General features: G+C 37.3%; 1 protein-coding gene across 9 annotated transcripts in view; it reads left to right on the forward strand.

Annotated features, from left to right (window-relative positions):
* The window catches only part of atp2b3b (ATPase plasma membrane Ca2+ transporting 3b), a 59447-nt gene that overhangs the window by 2527 nt on the left and 40180 nt on the right, over positions 1-16740 (forward strand). For 8 of the 9 annotated variants that reach the window (XM_016549161.1, XM_016549163.1, XM_016549164.1 and 5 more), the window contains exons 1-4: positions 1210-1849; positions 12126-12323; positions 14294-14551; positions 14823-14948. In XM_016549161.1, the coding sequence (XP_016404647.1) occupies positions 1621-1849; positions 12126-12323; positions 14294-14551; positions 14823-14948 (811 nt within the window). In that variant the 5' untranslated portion in view covers positions 1210-1620. Of the gene's footprint in view, positions 1-1209; positions 1850-12125; positions 12324-14293; positions 14552-14822; positions 14949-16740 lie in introns of those variants that run through there. The other variant, XM_016549162.1, reaches the window with a different exon arrangement.

Below are 16740 nucleotides of genomic sequence, written 5' to 3' on the forward strand. Positions count from 1 at the left end.
TACACTCTAAAAAATGCTGGGTTAAAAATGGACAAACCCAGCTATTGGGTTGTTTTGAACCCATAACAACCCAATAGCTGGGTTTGTCCCTTTTTAACCCAGCGCTGGGTTATATTTAACCCAGCATTTTTTAGATTGTATGTATGTACAGTATATATAATTTAATATAATTTATTATTTATAATGATTTGAAATGATTACACTGATCTGGCAAATTTTTCTCCAGACAGACTGATGAAAAACCCTGACCGACATGTAAACTGCCAACTATTTTCCCCTTTTGTCATTCAGGGCAGGTTTATCTGAACTAATTTATTCCACAATAATGACAAGCATGTAAAAATTTATTCATTTCTATATTTTTATTGAATTATTAATTAATAAATTTTTTAATTTTTAATAAATTTTTTATTGGATTATTAAATACATTTTTACATTTTAAATATATTTTAATGATTAAAAACTATATTTATCTACCTGGTGCCTAAACACAACTTTGTTTCCCGATAAACTGTGGTCTGTGGGCGTGCCGTCTGAGGCTGAGACTGTCATCTAAGAGAACATAGGGACATATACAGAGGCATGCTGGGAGATGGAAGGAGAAAAAAAGAAAGATGAAGAAAGAAGATGATGGCATTAGGGCCAAAATGATAGAGATAGAGAGGAAACTCTGTGCTAGTGTAGAGGCGTTTGTGTTTGTGAGCAAGTGTGAATAAGAACCAAGTGTATATATGTGTGTGTCGGGGTATAGCCAGGCCGAAGGAGCTTTGTGGGAGTCAGAGGCATCTGTAGGTTTCCATGGCAACTATGGGCCAATGCAGTGGTCTGGATCGCTAGAGATACCGTATATGTTATATGCGTCACCATCTGTGAGAGCACACATTCCTCATACTTTATACCTGTCCAGGGATTTTAGTCGTGTTGCGCTCGAAATGGACTGACCTGTCCGTTTAGCATAATTAATATCGCCAAGACCTGTCTAATACCTCATTAATGAGAGTAAGGAAAGTGTGTGACTCAATTAAAACACAAAAGACCTTTGAATTAAGGCGAAAATGTGCTGATAAGTTGAAAGCATTAGCTCGGAGCAGTCTGACTGCATGCTCGCTCCGTCTCTTAAGGAATGCCCACTGTACTCTGAGTTGCTGCCCACACGAGCACTTTGAAGACTGTAATGTGTTATTCTGTCTGTGTGTCTCTGCAGGCTTCCTCACCAATCCCATCATCCCGCACCCTTTGAATCCTAACGCATCAGATCTACACAATATCCTGCTCGGTTTTGCGCCCCCTCTTCGCTCTTGTTCTCTGTGTCCTGATGGATTGGAAGCGGCCTGATCCCTCGTTCTGTTGACCCTCGGGGCGAGGGGGTTGAGTGGAGAGGACAGGATTTCTCCAAATACGTTAGAAGTGTCCGGCTGTCGTTGTCCCGATTTCCTCTGATGGAGAGTTAGAAGAACGGGAGGAACTACCGGGGAGGGCGAGGAGTGGAGGAGCAAATTCGAAACCAAAAAACTTGAGCCAAGAATCGTCACTAATACTGACCTCGTGTTGCTGAAACCTCCTGGACGAGAAGAAGTCATATAGATCAAACATCGTGGACCCAACAACCTAAGACTCGAGATGTCCACCACAGCGACCATGGGTGAGATGGCGAATAGCGCAGTGGAGTTTTACCCCAAGCGGGGTGGAGGAGGCGCAGAAGCCAACCATGCTGGGGACTTTGGGGTTACGTTGGAGGAGCTCCGGTCCCTGATGGAGCTGAGAGGAGCCGAGGCCTTGCAGAAAATTCAGGACAGCTATGGAGATGTAGAGGACCTATGCCAGAGACTCAAGTCTTCCACCAGTGATGGTGAGAGAAATGTTTTGCATTTCTGTCGTGATTTCTTGACGTCATCTCATACATCTCATTTAGTCCCTGCACTTTAAAAAATAAGGTTCCAAAAGGGGGGTTTCACAGCAAAAAAAGTTGGTTCCATAAAGAACTTTTCAGGGAACAGTTCTTTAAAGAACCTTTTTTTCTTAGTGTAAAGAACAATTTATTCCACTATTAGGGACCTTTTGTGTAATGAAAATGTTCCATAGGATGGTAAAGATTCTTCAATGAAACCATAGATGCCAATAAAGAATCTTTATTTTTAGGAGTGTAGCACATTATTCCTCATCAGATGCGTGTTTCTCATTGAGCTGCTTTAAAGGATTAGTTCACTCCAGAATTAAAATTTCCTGATATTTTACTCATTCCTATGTCAAGATGTTCATGTCTTTCTTTCTTCAGTCGAATAGAAATTAAGGTTTTTGAGGAAAACATTACAGGATTTTTCTCCATATAGTGGACTTCAGTGGGAGCCAATAGGTTGAAGGTCCAAATTGCATTTTCAGTGCAGCTTCAAAGGGCTCTACACAATCCCAGCCGAGGAATAAGGGTCTTATCTAGCAAAACAATTGGTCATTTTCTAAGAAAAAAAAAATGTACATACTTTTTTAACCACAATTTCTCGTCTTGCACTAGCTCGACTTCACACATTACGTAATCACGTTGGAAAGTGCGTGACGTAGGTGGAAGTACCGACCTAGTGTTTACAAAGAAAATGCAAAGAAAATCAAATTCCCTTTACAAAAAAAGGTAAAACAACGATGTCGGACGATTTTGAAGTTCTGCAGTTTGGACCTTTAACCCGTTGGCCACCACTGAAGTCTACTATATGGAGAAAAATCCTGGAATGTTTTCCTCAAAAACCTTAATTTTTTTTGACTGAAGAAAGAATGAAATCAACATTTTGGGTGACAAGGGGGTGAGTAAATTATCAGGAAATTTTAATTCAGGAGTGAACTAATTCTTTAAGATGCCTTTAAACCCCAAATATTTCCCTTTCTTTCCTCCTTTCTCTTTATTTCTCTCTCACCTCTTCACACTACTTGTCCACCACCTCTTTCTGTCTCACTCGGCCAACTTCCCACTCTGAGTGCACGTGTCCTGTTGGGTTGCTAGGCGACGGCGCTGTCAGTGGTGAGGTGGGTGTAGAAAGAGGGGTTACTGGGTAAACCGAGTTGGAGAGACTCACTCACTAGAGTCAGTGACTCGAAAGGTCCCCGCAGTGATCACAATTCTTGGCGTATCCATCCATCCTCTTCTGACTCGTAATTGAATGTGTTGCTGTGATGTTTTATACGCCATGATGACTGCAGATGAGAATTTAGATAGCTGCGGAGATAAAAATAATGCTGGATAAATAAATAATAATGGAGATAATGCTCAGTCATGAGAAACAGATAAACTAAAACTCAAAACTATAAAATTCAAATTGAGAGTTGTACTGATTGTGAGTATTTATAGATTTATGATCAAGCTGTTGCTTGTGGTTCTTTTGTTTTGCCGATATAAGCTCATAAGTATTTTCATGTTACAATCAATATTATTATTTTATTTTTTTTACCTTTTTATGTAGCCTTTTTTTGTATACATTAAAATAATACACTAAAATTTCTAATTTTTCAATAGTAAGTAAATTTTGGCATCACATCATTGAGTACAGTATGAAAAATGGATATTCATTTTGAGATTTGCTAAAGATGACATTTTACAGTGTTATTAAATTATTAGGGTTAAGATTAGAAGATTCTTTTTAAGTGAGTGTTAGATGATGGCAAAATTACTCGAAATGTAAAAATAGGGGAAATGAGCGTGAACAATTAATTATCCAATACCGACGATGCCAACTAAATTAAAGTTATTATGGTACAGACATGTTGTGCATTCCTATTAGTATCCTTATAAACATGTTGTATGTAATATTGTATGAAAATTTGTTTTAGGCATTAGGCATCACAAAAATGAAGAATTAATTAGCATCAGGAAATTTTTTTGCTCAGAGGTTGTTTTTCCACAGATTCCACTGAAGTATTAGATTTGTCTCAGATTCCTTAGGAGAAATGCAAAATGTTGTCATATAGTAGAAGTAGAACTGGGGAAATTAATGTATAGTACATGGTTAAGATAATTTGGTCTTGGTCTTCAATCTGAAATCTCTGACTTGGCAATTATTTGGACTTTTATTATTTTATTTATTTTGATATTGTTTAGAACTCTTCTGAAACACTTCTGAGATAGATGTGAGATTACTAAGCAATTTTTTTCATTTGCTCTTCATTTAATCTCACTTGTGTCTATGAGAAACATTTGAGATACAGTTTTTGCCCAGTGGTTCTAGTACTGCACCCTGCTGTTGCGTAACGAGTGCCCCACCCTGCTTTAAGGCCACAAATATACTCTTTGAATGTATGCAAACATTGACCCAAATGTTTAGCCCACACACTAAAAACCATTGTACACACATGCACGCTTAAAAATTACTATAGCACTAGGAAACCTCAAGGGGACGATAGAGTTACCTTTATGTATCTCTTTAAACTGGATGTAATTTTTCAGGTTTCTGTACATGTAGATATTATAAACATATTCAATTGTCTACAAACTGCTGCTTTGCCATGAGAGAAGTTGATCTGAAGGCGAAAGTGGACAATAGAACACAGTTAAAGGGGTCATATGATGCGATTTCAATTTTTCCTTTCTCTTTGGAGTGTTACTGCTCATTATAGCGTCCCTTGTGGCCACACTGAGAATGCAATGCATAGTTGTGTTGTGTTATGATTAGGCTGCCCCATTGTCCACAACAATAATCAAAGACCCCATATCTTTCTAATATTTTTTGTTCACAATTTCTACCTAATGAAATATTTTATAGCTTGGCATAATTGGAAAAATATGTTCATTACAAATTCATTAAAATAAGAAATGTTGATTTTGACCCATCCTCAGGATTTAATTTTGTGCTTAATTTTCTTACAGTTTCCAAACTCTGTGCTGCACCAAAAGTTCCAGTGACCAGTGAGGCTAAATGTGGATGCGATGGTGCATAGAGTTCATTGCAATCTAAAACATTTTAGAACACAGTGATGCATGAAATTGAGCTTGCGTAGCTTAAAGCATTTGCGTCTTCAGTAGTGAATAAGCCTTCAAATATTTCCCGAACCGATTGGTAGACCATAGTTTGGTAGCAGATTAAAAGTGTAAAGCATATTACAATTTTGATTTGCTCATTTTTGCCCCAAAATGATCAAATTCCCACCATCAGTGCCATTAAGCAAGTATCCATGTTTTTGTCTTGTTTTGAGTCTTGTGAACTTAGTCCTATTGACATCCTATTGAAGAGAGAGCAGAAAGTAAAAAGTGCCATCAAATATTAAATAGGCTTATTACTACTTCTTTGTCGATTGGAAAGTTTAAAAAAAATATATATATTTTTCAGAAAGACTGAAAAAAGTACAAGAATCTTATTGATGAAAGGATGTTTTTTAAAGATATTTTTCTTAAAGGGTAAGTTCACCCAAAAATGAAAATTCTGTCATTAATTACCCACCCCCTGTCGTTCCAAACCCGTAAGACATTTGTTCATCTTCTAAAAGACAAAGGAATATATTTTAATGAAATCTGAGAGATTTCTGTCCCTCCAAGCTGAATACACCAAAACATTGACAGTTCATAAAAACATTGTAAATCCATATGAATCTAGAGACACAATTGCTTTATATGATGAACAGATTTACATAGAGCAGGAACATAAAGCACATCAATTATGGTGAATGGATGTTCAAACATGCTTGCTTGATGCGTGGAAACCAATGAGGTTTGGTTTTCATGTGTCAAGAAAGTATGATTGAGCTTCTGTGTTTACCTGTCAGACTCTGTTCCATGTTTCGTGTGTGTCCTGCTCCCCATGTGCCTTCCCATGCCCTTATTTGGTTTGTTTCCTGTTCCTCCCCTGATTAAGTTGATTTCTTCCCAGGTGTTTCCCTTGATGTGTCATGGCTCCCAGGTGTGTCTCGTCATCCCCTCCTCCTGTGTGTGTGTATATAAAGTGTTCCCAGTCCCTAGTTCTCTGTCCGATGTTGAAGGTCTTCGTGTGAACGTCTTCCTGTGTTCGTCTCCCTTGGTTCCTTGGTGCAAATAAAGTCCTGTTAAAAGTATTCTCCAGCGTCTCCTCGTCCCTCGTGTGTGTGTCACCCGTGACATTACCATATTTGATGAGCTCAATGTGCCTAGATCAATGTTTATATGTGAATAAAAGTTCAATAAAATCTGTACATCATGTAGCGAATCAGCTCATGGGGAAATATGAATAATTAATCATAACTAGTTATAATTAATTATAAATATTTAGATCCGCTGTAGATATTTAGCTGACCTCTCAGGGTCAACTGTCTTGTCAATTCTATCAAATGAAAAATGGTGTGTCTGATTGGTCCAGACGCTACAATCATATAAAGCAATTTCGTCTTTTCACAAAACTTGGATTAAAGCACTTGGTTCATATGGATTTCTTGTAAGATGTCTTTATGAATTTTTTGTACAGTGAAAGTTTTGGTTTCGTGGACTCTCAATGGAGGAACAGAAATCTCTCAGGTTTCATTACAAATTTCTTCATTTGTGTTTTGGAAAGACATGAAGGTTAGTAAATGATGACAGAAATATCATTTTTGAGAGAACTATCCCTTTAAGTAAGCATTTATATATGTGGTAGTTAGAATATCAGATGTTGCCCTGCTGTGTAAAACCCCTTTCACAAGATAAACCTAAAATGAACCAATACAAAAGGTTTCAAAACCTCCACACCTCCACTGGTGTCAGGGTTGAGAAGACGTGAAAGCTTTCAGACCAGCTTTATGTATGGAGATAGCTAACAGCTGTCATCAGGAACTGCTCTGTTGACAGGTGATAACAAAACCTGATGCTCCTGATGCTAATAGTCATACAATAAGTGGAGTTTGCCTCTAAGTGCAAGTGGAAGCAGAACTAATCCTGTTACATGGCCATGACAAAGCAGAGACAACGGAAGAGGAGAGGAAACCAGAGGGGGCGGAGATGAAGTGACGCTGAATAAAGCTGACACTGTGAAGATGAGGCCCTGAAAATGGAAGTCCATTAGTGTCTCTCCCTCCTCTCCAGCAATGCGTTTCAGCCGAGCTTCAGAGTGCGGACCGCAGATCCAAACATCTCAGCCTGCTGCTATAAACACTATCAGCCTGAACATACACAGATACCTGTTCTGCAGCAGCAGGGCATGGAGATCCGAGAGCAATGGGAGTGGAGGGTGGAAAGAGAATGAGAAAGAGAGAAAGGGAGGTTAGGAAGGAACGGAAGGAGAGAGAAGGATTTCTGGTACAGCTTGCCGCATTGTCAAGGACACACCAAGGGGAGATGGCGAGAGGGAGAGAGAGAGAGAGAGAGAGTGAGTGAGTGAGTGAGTGAGCGGGGTGGGGGGAGAAGGAGGTGGGGTGTTTGAAAAGCAAGAGATTCTTTAAAGCGAATGGATGCGGGCATGGCTACTCAGCAGTTTTTCTTAAAGGGACAGTTCATCCATAAATGGAAAACCGGTCTTCATTTACTCAGCCTCCTGTTTTTCCAAACCTGCATAACTTACTTTCTTCTGTTGAACACAAAAGGAGAAGTTTTGAAGATGTGCTGATCGCTCTTTTCCATGCAGATAGATTATCTACAGACTGGAACTTTAAAGCTTCAAAAATAAGTATCATAAAAGTGGTCCATATGATGTTTGCTGTACAATATTCTGAAATCATGCAACAGCTTTGTGAGGAACAGACCAAAATCTCCTCTAGCGATCATGAACAAATCATTTAGACTGATTTTGTGTATTTGATCAGTCCGAATCATTTGGATCATTCAGTTTACTGAAAAGATCTGACTCAGGAAAACAGTTCCTTCACAAATCGGACTGCTTCTCTCATAATTGTGCTAAGGAGATCTAGGTGAGATTTTCAGTGAATAATCACTTAAATTTCATTTTGTTTATCTCTCTGGTGATCTGTTTATCGCTGGAACCAGTTAGTGAGTCAGCTAATTTAGTCTGATTCATGAACGAATCAGTCCAATCGATCAGTCAATTCACTGAAAAGGTCTGTTTAAAAACCCATTACTTCTCAAATCAGACATTAGCTTTTCTCATGTGTCAAGTAGAGCTAGGAATATTTTCAATGAATAATTGAAAAATCATATGACTTCAAAAGACTTGGAATACAGTGCATGATTTGTATAGATCACTTTATGATACTTTTATGGTTCCTTTGTGTCCTTGTTGAAGCTTGAAAGGTCCCCATTCATTTTACTTCTTATCAAATTTAAAATTAATATATAAATAAATAAATAAAAGAGTCTAACTTTCTCTGCAAAATATCAGAAAGACATAAAGTAATACAGGTTTTGAACAACATGATGGTAAGTAAATGACAGATTTACAGATAAATGCTGTAGAAGAATTGTTTATTGTAAGTCCATGTTAACTAATGTTGTAGTGTTACCGAAGTGTTATTATTTTTAGGTGCACTGTCCCTTTAACACCTTCTTCAGATAGCATGAGTTTGTCATCTTCATTCATCTTCTGTCTTTCCTGACTCTCTCTCTCTCTCTCTTTGTCTTTCATTCATACGTCCACTTCTCATGTAGAGTGTTGTATAATCATGCATTCAGTAATGGTAATGGCAAGGTCAATGCTGAGTGCTGGTATGGAGTGACTGTGATCAGTGTACAGTATAACCGCAGGAGCTCTTGCCAACAGTCGACCTGATGCTCTGACTCAGTGGCGGTATACATACCAGCCCATACATTCCTCCTTTGTCCACTTAAAGTATTTTCTGGTTGGATTGTCCTGTCCTTATCCGTCCCTGAAGCATGTTCACCGCACACTCATAGACTGACGTCAGTAGTGCCTCATTCAGCTGAGCTGTAATTCTGGGTTTCACTCTGGGTGACTCCACTGACTTCAACACTGACTGAAAACATCATGAATTTTCTCTCAGGCTCTAAAAGACTCACTGTCTGCAAAAACAGCTTCCACAGCAGACCAATCAAAAATCTATTATAAGGCTCACGCGGACCACACCGAATCAATGACATCATCTGTAGCTGGGCGAAAAGGTGCCCGAAGACAGGAAGTTGAAGAGCAGCACGATTTGTGCTTGATGTCCTCATCACCATGGAAACTGCACCAATCTATGAAAGACTGAAAGCGAGAGTAAGAGAAAGACTGAAAGACATAGATGGCTGGGGAAAGGGGGGCACTGGGCACATTAAACACAGTGTGTCTCGTGTCTTCATATCCATTTCTCTTCATCCTTCCTGTCTTCTCTCAGCCTCTCATTCTGTATAGGAGCCCTTTAAAATGAGCAGAAACATGCGATGAATTATTTACATCAGAAATTCAATATACAGTGGTGTGAAAAAGTGTTGGCCCCCTTCCTGATTTCTTATCAGGCCGACTCGCATCGCTTCTTACTTTGGAACAATGTGCTTTAACAAGTCGATACATTCTAATACGCTTGGGTCATTATGGTCAGTTGGTTATGTTTTATTGTATCGTACACACATGCAATATATTGTGTTATTCATCTCATCTTAGTGACCCTCATTTGAATCTTTGAGATTGTAAGATGGCTAAATGTGTTGTTTGAATGCGTGGTGATAATAGGAAAGGGAAGCAGTGCATAAGCTATTAAAGGTGTCAGTTAGCTCTATGGTGTATTTAAAGATAGCGAGTGTGTGTGTGTGTGTGTGCGTGCGTGTGCGCGCGTGTGTGCGTGCGTGCGTGCGTGTGTGTGCAATTTTGTGTGAAATGGTATTGGAGTTGTTCACTGTCGGAATCTGTGAACTCTATTCATATACAATTTTTCCAAGCTGTAAGTATTGGCTTGGTCCAAATTGGACTGGTGATAGACTAGAAAAAAACTACCATGATTCTCTTCTTTTTTTTTTGTGCTTATTTGGTAAAAAGGCACCAATATAATGGTGACTTTTGGAACAGCATTTTAAAATTTTCTTTAACTACAAATGGCTTCACTAGTTCAGTTTAGTATTTGCATAACTCTTACCTAAACCGCTGTGCAATGTTCACCTTAATATTAACCTTGTAAACAGAAAGTTAACGTTTTACACATGAGTTAGGCTGCATCTTTCCCCACTACATTTGTTTGTGTGTTCAGTGACAATTGGCCTATAAAATGCTAGAGTAGTTAATATGTTGACTTTGATGTGACATTTTGAAAGCCTTTTCTGAAGCCTTGAATTTTTTAAAATATCTGTTCTGTAGCTGAAACAGTAGAGCATGACGCTAGCAACACTAAGGTCATTGGTTTGATTTGCTGGGAAAGCAAGAACTGATCAAATGTAAATGTGCACCTTGAATGCAATGTAAGTCGCTTCAAATAAAAGTGTCTGCCAAAATGCATAAATATAAATGCAAAGCACAACATGGAACATGGAACAACATGGATGTCAATGCATGCATTTCACTAAACAGGAATTCAGACGGCTACTTATTCACACATTAGCAAATTTTATTTGGCAGCTAGCTTATTTTCAGTCTTTCTGAACACAGTTCCAACACAATATACTGTAATTATGACAACTTTTTTATTAATGGAAATTAAGATATATTGAATTGATATTGATTGATATATTAAATGAATGACACAATTCGTTTTGTGATTTTTCAAGAAGTTTCAAGAAATGTATATTCTTCAATAAAAGCAATAATTAGTGCTGTTTATTAGTTATTACTTATTGTTACGGTTCACAGAAAAGTGCATAGTGTATGATGTGCAAACACTGTTTTTTAAGCTTCAGATTGTGATTCCATCCAGTCAGAGGATATCAAACATGTTGTTTTCAACACATATTGTTTTCATCTGTCATGTGTCTCCTAGCAACAAGGTGCATGTTTCTGCATGAATTTGTTGTGTTCAATATGAAAGTCTGGTAGTATGTGATGGCCTTGTGTTACAAATTGTATTTTCAGTGTTGCAAGCAACCTAGTAAAACGTGCACAACATTACATCTTATGCTGGACTATGATGGAATAAAATAATACAAATTTGTCGGGATAGATGGCTGAAATGTGTTCAGAAGGTTTTACAGCTTACCATAGTAAAAAGTAATATATTTAAAATACATTTATTTCATACTAAGTATAGTTCAAAACTATTTACTGACATATTGCTCGGAGCTTACTGATATAAATATATCATAATTAAACTTTATTTGAAGAACTACTTGTGCACAATGCACATTTCTTAATATTAAGCCTAAAATGTGTTTTAAGGTCACTATTGATGAGGATTGTATGATCTTTGAATAATATCGGTCTTTAAATGCAAGATATTTAAAGTATACTTGCAATAGTTCCACTTTAGCACAATAAAATATACTTCAGTATATCTTTAGTTGGACTTCAGCACTACTTCCGTACAATTAAAGTGCATTAAACACAAAATTAGTTGTTTAAATTTAGCAGACTTTAAGTAGACCAGTTTAGTATACCAAAAAATACAATTGCAGAGTATTTTTATTAAATACCTACTGTTTTTGTAGTATACTTAGCATGAAATAAATGTATTTCAAATATATTTTAGTATATTTATTTTTCACTAGGGTATCTTAATATGAACCTCATGGAGCCTGAAAATTATAATTATATGAATAAATTTATAATCAGTAAGTTAAATGTTAAAATGTGTAATTTAGTTAATTCAGTTTAGACAATTATTTTTTGTATTTTATATTAATTACACTGTATTATAAATTTCTTCATTAAATTTTCAATGTTGACATTCTGTTTCAAATATCCCTCTGTTTTTTTTTTTAACAAATCGCACCCAGGCTGCATGGCCTCGTCATTAGGTAGATATCAAGGATTTATCAGTAAAACTTTATAGTACCCTTGTCAAAAGACATTAGTTTGGTCAAAAATGCTTCTTGCCAAAAGACATTAGGGCTAAAGACAATTAAAATTAATTTTACTTCAAGAGCCAGACTGCAGATAGCAAACACAAGCACCTCATTCTTAATGACTGTTTAAAAACAGTGTGTCCTGCATTGGGTAAAGCCAAATGTACAGGATGTTTCGAACCCTAACAGGAAAGTCCCAGGCTCTGAGATGAGAGAGGCACACTAAGTTCCTTAATGGTATATCCTACTCATTGCCCTGAGGGTGAGAGTGCCCACGCATTACAAAAGAATTGTGATGACCTCTGTTTGACTCTTCTTCTTTTCCTTTCAGGTTTGTCAGATAACCCGACAGATCTGGAGAAGCGCAGACAGACATTTGGACAAAACTTCATACCCCCGAAAAAGCCCAAGACCTTCCTTCAGCTGGTGTGGGAGGCATTACAAGACGTCACCCTCATCATCCTGGAGATTGCAGCCATCATTTCCCTCGGCCTGTCCTTCTATCAGCCACCCGGACACGAGAGCGAGGGTGAGAGAGAGAGGGAAGCTACACGGGGATGTTAGAGGGATGAGGTGTGTAGAGGAAGGGAGTTAAAGGGATGGTGTGGGCCGAGGGAGGAGGGAATGACGGATAGAGAGTGGGAGGGAAGACAGAGAGAACTGAATCAAGGGAGTGTGGGAGGAAAAAGGTGAGAATGAAGGTGAGAAAATGGAGTGAGAAAAGAGGATGTCAAGCAGGAATGCAGAGAAAGAGAAAAGCAGTTTAGGGATGCTGGGGAAAAATAAACAGTAAAACATTCTGAAAGTTGTATACAATTTTGAGTGCTGCATAACCTAAATGTCACTCTGGATAAAGAAGGGATAATGTACAACCAGCTGAGCATTATTGAAAATAAACTCTGGCAGGGTGAACAGATTTCTGAAAGGGTCCATTTTTAAATATCACCAGCCTTACTGCACATTATTCTATTAATTACATGGATATTTACTAACATTTAATACTGATTTGAATGGTTTTTTTCTCATTTTCTCTTGTATCTTCCAGCAAGACAAACACTGCAACAGTATTACAACATTAATTCATATATTAATATTAATCTGCGGTCCAAATAAGTTTTTCTATAACATATTTAGCTGCAATGTAAAATCTTCAGCTATTTTAAAGTTTTTTTTTTAATTCAGTTTTTTTGTCTCTTACCAGTTTGTTGTTATTCAAAGTGATATTTTTGTTTTCTTGCTTTAACTGGGGACTGCTGAGCATCTAATCATCTACTGTTTTATGCTCATCATACACTACCATTCAAACTTTTTTTTTTTAATGTTTTTAAAAGTATTTTATGTTCACCCTAGGCTGCATTTAATCAATAATACAGTAAAGGCAGCAATGTTTGTGCTCAAGAAACATTTCTTAGTATTATTTATGTTGAAAATTTGCTGTTCCCTTTCAGTCGGTCACTCTCAACGTCACGTCGGATGACCGACGAATTGGGATCTCGCTTGGATGCCCGGGCCGGGTCCCTGCGTTCTTCCGTGCTGCCTCACTGCGGGTACGCCTGTAGCTCCGTTGATGCCACTTGCGCGGTGTCTGGGAGCCTGGCTAGAGCTACCCAGCCCGTCTCGTGACGTCTCCGTTCCCTCCTTCAGGGAACGAGGGTTACCATACGTAACCGAGACGTTTCATATATTTGTGGAAATATTTTGTTAATTTTTTTTCAGATTCTTTAAGATATCATGATAACACTGCATTTTCTCAGACATTGACATTAACATTTCTTTAAGGTCTTTTAATTCAGAACATTATAAATTACTTTTAATGTCAGTTTAATCCATTTAACTGTCAATTTAATTGCTCAAATTAAAGTAATAATTTCTTTAAGAATATTTTCCCAAACTTTAAAATTGATGTGTGTAGATATTAAAATAAATAAATAAATAATGAAGCACACAAGCTTGTCAGTCGGCTAATCATTCTGAGTTGCAAGATGGCAAACTTGAAACTTGGTATGAAACAAGAAAGAGACCACAGAGCAAATCGAAAGACATTAAAGAAATGCTTATCTCAGTATCTGCAAAATAAGTGTTATCATGATATCTTAGTCTAGTTAATCAAAAGAGCTTTCCTTAACCAGATTGTGCTATGCTTGTTAGCTTGCAAACTGAAAACAAAGAATTTGAAAGAATTTTTTTGCTTATGTAATATAATGTGTTATGTTTAATGCCTTTGATGTGATGTTTAAATGACATTAATTAGCATATTTTGATGTTTAAGAATAAATACATGCTCTATAATTTCTAATCAGGCACCAAAAAGCCTGCCCATTAAAAGTAATCTCAGCTGGGGACCAAGTCCCAGATAGCACACGTACGTCTCCAAGAAGTCTGTCAAAGAGCGCTTCATCTGGAAAGCATTGCTCCCAACAAAAAGCATCAACTGCAATTGATCAATCAGAATCAAGTATTCCAGACGCCCATGTAATAATGAACTTCTAACCTCTGCAGGTTGTGGAAATGGGTCAGGAGGAGCTGAAGATGAGGGGGAGGCAGAGGCAGGATGGATCGAAGGTGCAGCCATCCTACTCTCCGTCATTTGCGTGGTGCTGGTGACGGCTTTCAACGACTGGAGTAAAGAGAAACAGTTCCGGGGACTGCAGAGCCGCATCGAGCTGGAGCAGCGATTCGCTGTGGTGCGCAATGGAAACGTCATCCAGATCCCCGTCGCCGAGATGGTGGTTGGGGACATGGCCCAGGTCAAATACGGTCAGTTTCCTGTTCTGCTGAGGCCGGAGAATGGTATAAATGCTGCGATTAGGCTTAACTCATCTAATATGAGGAAGGTGTGGAATAACACAGGGGTATTTTTTAGAGTAATGTCCACATTTCCACAAATCACGATGGGAACTCATCTGTTGATAATGTACTCTGTGCAATGTAGCATTACTGGTAGGAACAGTGAATGCTTTTTGGCATATTAAGGATGCTCTACTGATCACGGGATATTTATTTGTCCCACTTTTGTTTCCTCTCTCAGGTGACCTCCTACCTGCTGATGGGGTCCTGATTCAGGGAAATGACCTGCAAATCGACGAGAGCTCTTTAACCGGTGAATCAGATCATGTGCGGAAGTCGGCCGACAAGGACCCCATGCTTCTCTCTGGTAAGCATGCGTATATGTGTGGATCATACAGTAGATTGCTAGACCATATGTAATGGTGGTTTCAAAATGATTACAGTTTCTGTGTGTTTCGGTTCACAGTAAAACTGCTCTGAGAACCTGAAGCCTGAATGAATCATGCACTTTATGAACACAGTGTTGTGCTTCACTCTAAAACTCACAGCACATTTATTTATTTGCCTGCATTCAGTCAAAATGAAAGCTTTAACATCTGAAAACGAAGAAATTAAGTTGAAAATAGTAACTATTATAAGTTTACAATTGTGCTATAAATGATTTTATTACATACTTGTTTTTTTATTTTATAGTACAATAGAATTATATTGTTTAATATTTTATTTAATAATCTCAATTAAGGGTTACACTTTATTTTATAAATGTATAAGTACTGAGTAATATTAATTAACTACATGTACTTACTATATGGTTAGGGTTAGGATTAGGGTTTGGCTTAGAGTTACTTGCATGTAATTATGCATAATTTATTGTTATTATAATAGTAAGTACATGTAACATGTGTAACAAGGACACCTTAAAATAAAACGTTACCCTATTAAATAATGATTGTTATTATTTTATAGTATTATTGAATGTGTAGTGGGTATGTGGCCTATGAAAACAAGTGGACAGAGTTTTTTAACTGTTCACTTTATGGTCATTGAAAGAAGTTATGAAAGAGGATTTGAACAGATACTTCACACACAAAAACGTTATTTTTTAGCTTTTAAAAATTGTTTTTATGTTCTGCAATCCCTAACAAAATCAACGTTCTAGAATGATTACTTCTTTCCAAATATACTGTACCTAGTTGTCTAGTAAAAATGTCTGCCTGTATATCACAGAAAAATAAAATACTGGTAATGTCAGTTGTTTTTTCAATATTGTGTAGCCCTAGTTCCAATGAGGTCTCAAAGTAAAGTTACTGCACCATTACTGATGTACATTTTAATGAGACGCAATTTTTTATTTACATTTAAAAATCCTTAATAAAGTTACTGTACCGTTACTGATGTACATTTTAATGAGAGATGCAATTTTTGATTTATATTTAAATATCGTCAGTCAAACAATCTCTTGCAACCTTTAAGCAAGAGATATTTCTTTGATCCACAAAATTAGGTAAGGAATTAAGCACCCCATACGTCTGAAATCCTCTGGTGTAAGCCAATTTAATTTAACAATGAATTTTAACTTTAATTGTAACTCAGTGGTGCAATGAGCTTCCCAACTCCACCTGGAGGGAGTGACCCACATTATTTGAGCCAATCATAAAACTAGCCAATCATAAATGCTTTATGTCTGCAAAAAGTTTTTTTTACATTTGGATTTGTGGACATGACTTTGGAGGGAGGAGTTTAGAAAGCAGTCAGTGTGGTGGAAGTTAACAAAATTTAGTTAGCGAAGCAGCTAAAATTGCTGATTGCACCTTTAAGATTATAAATAAAGTCTCAAGGCCTGTTCACACAGAGATGATAACAATAACTATACCTATAAAGTTTTAATAATTGCCTAATGCCTAGATAATTGTTTAAAAGTCCATAACCAAGCTATAACAATATCAATCCCTGGAATCATTTTAAGGACATTTTTCCTGCTCATGAACAATAAAAACATTGAAAGTCAGTCAGAATCCACTGACTTTAAAGAGCTTGAGCATTTAAAGTGACAGACAACATACAGTAACTGCAGCACTTATAATAAACAGAACATTATTGTCTGTAGGTGTGAATGCTAATATTGTTATCTGTATAGGTATCATTCTTAGTGTGAATAG

The sequence above is a fragment of the Sinocyclocheilus rhinocerous genome, unplaced genomic scaffold, assembly GCF_001515625.1.
Source record: "Sinocyclocheilus rhinocerous isolate Xijiao unplaced genomic scaffold, SAMN03320098_v1.1 scaffold72, whole genome shotgun sequence".
In the NCBI taxonomy this organism is placed as follows: Eukaryota; Metazoa; Chordata; class Actinopteri; order Cypriniformes; family Cyprinidae; genus Sinocyclocheilus; species Sinocyclocheilus rhinocerous.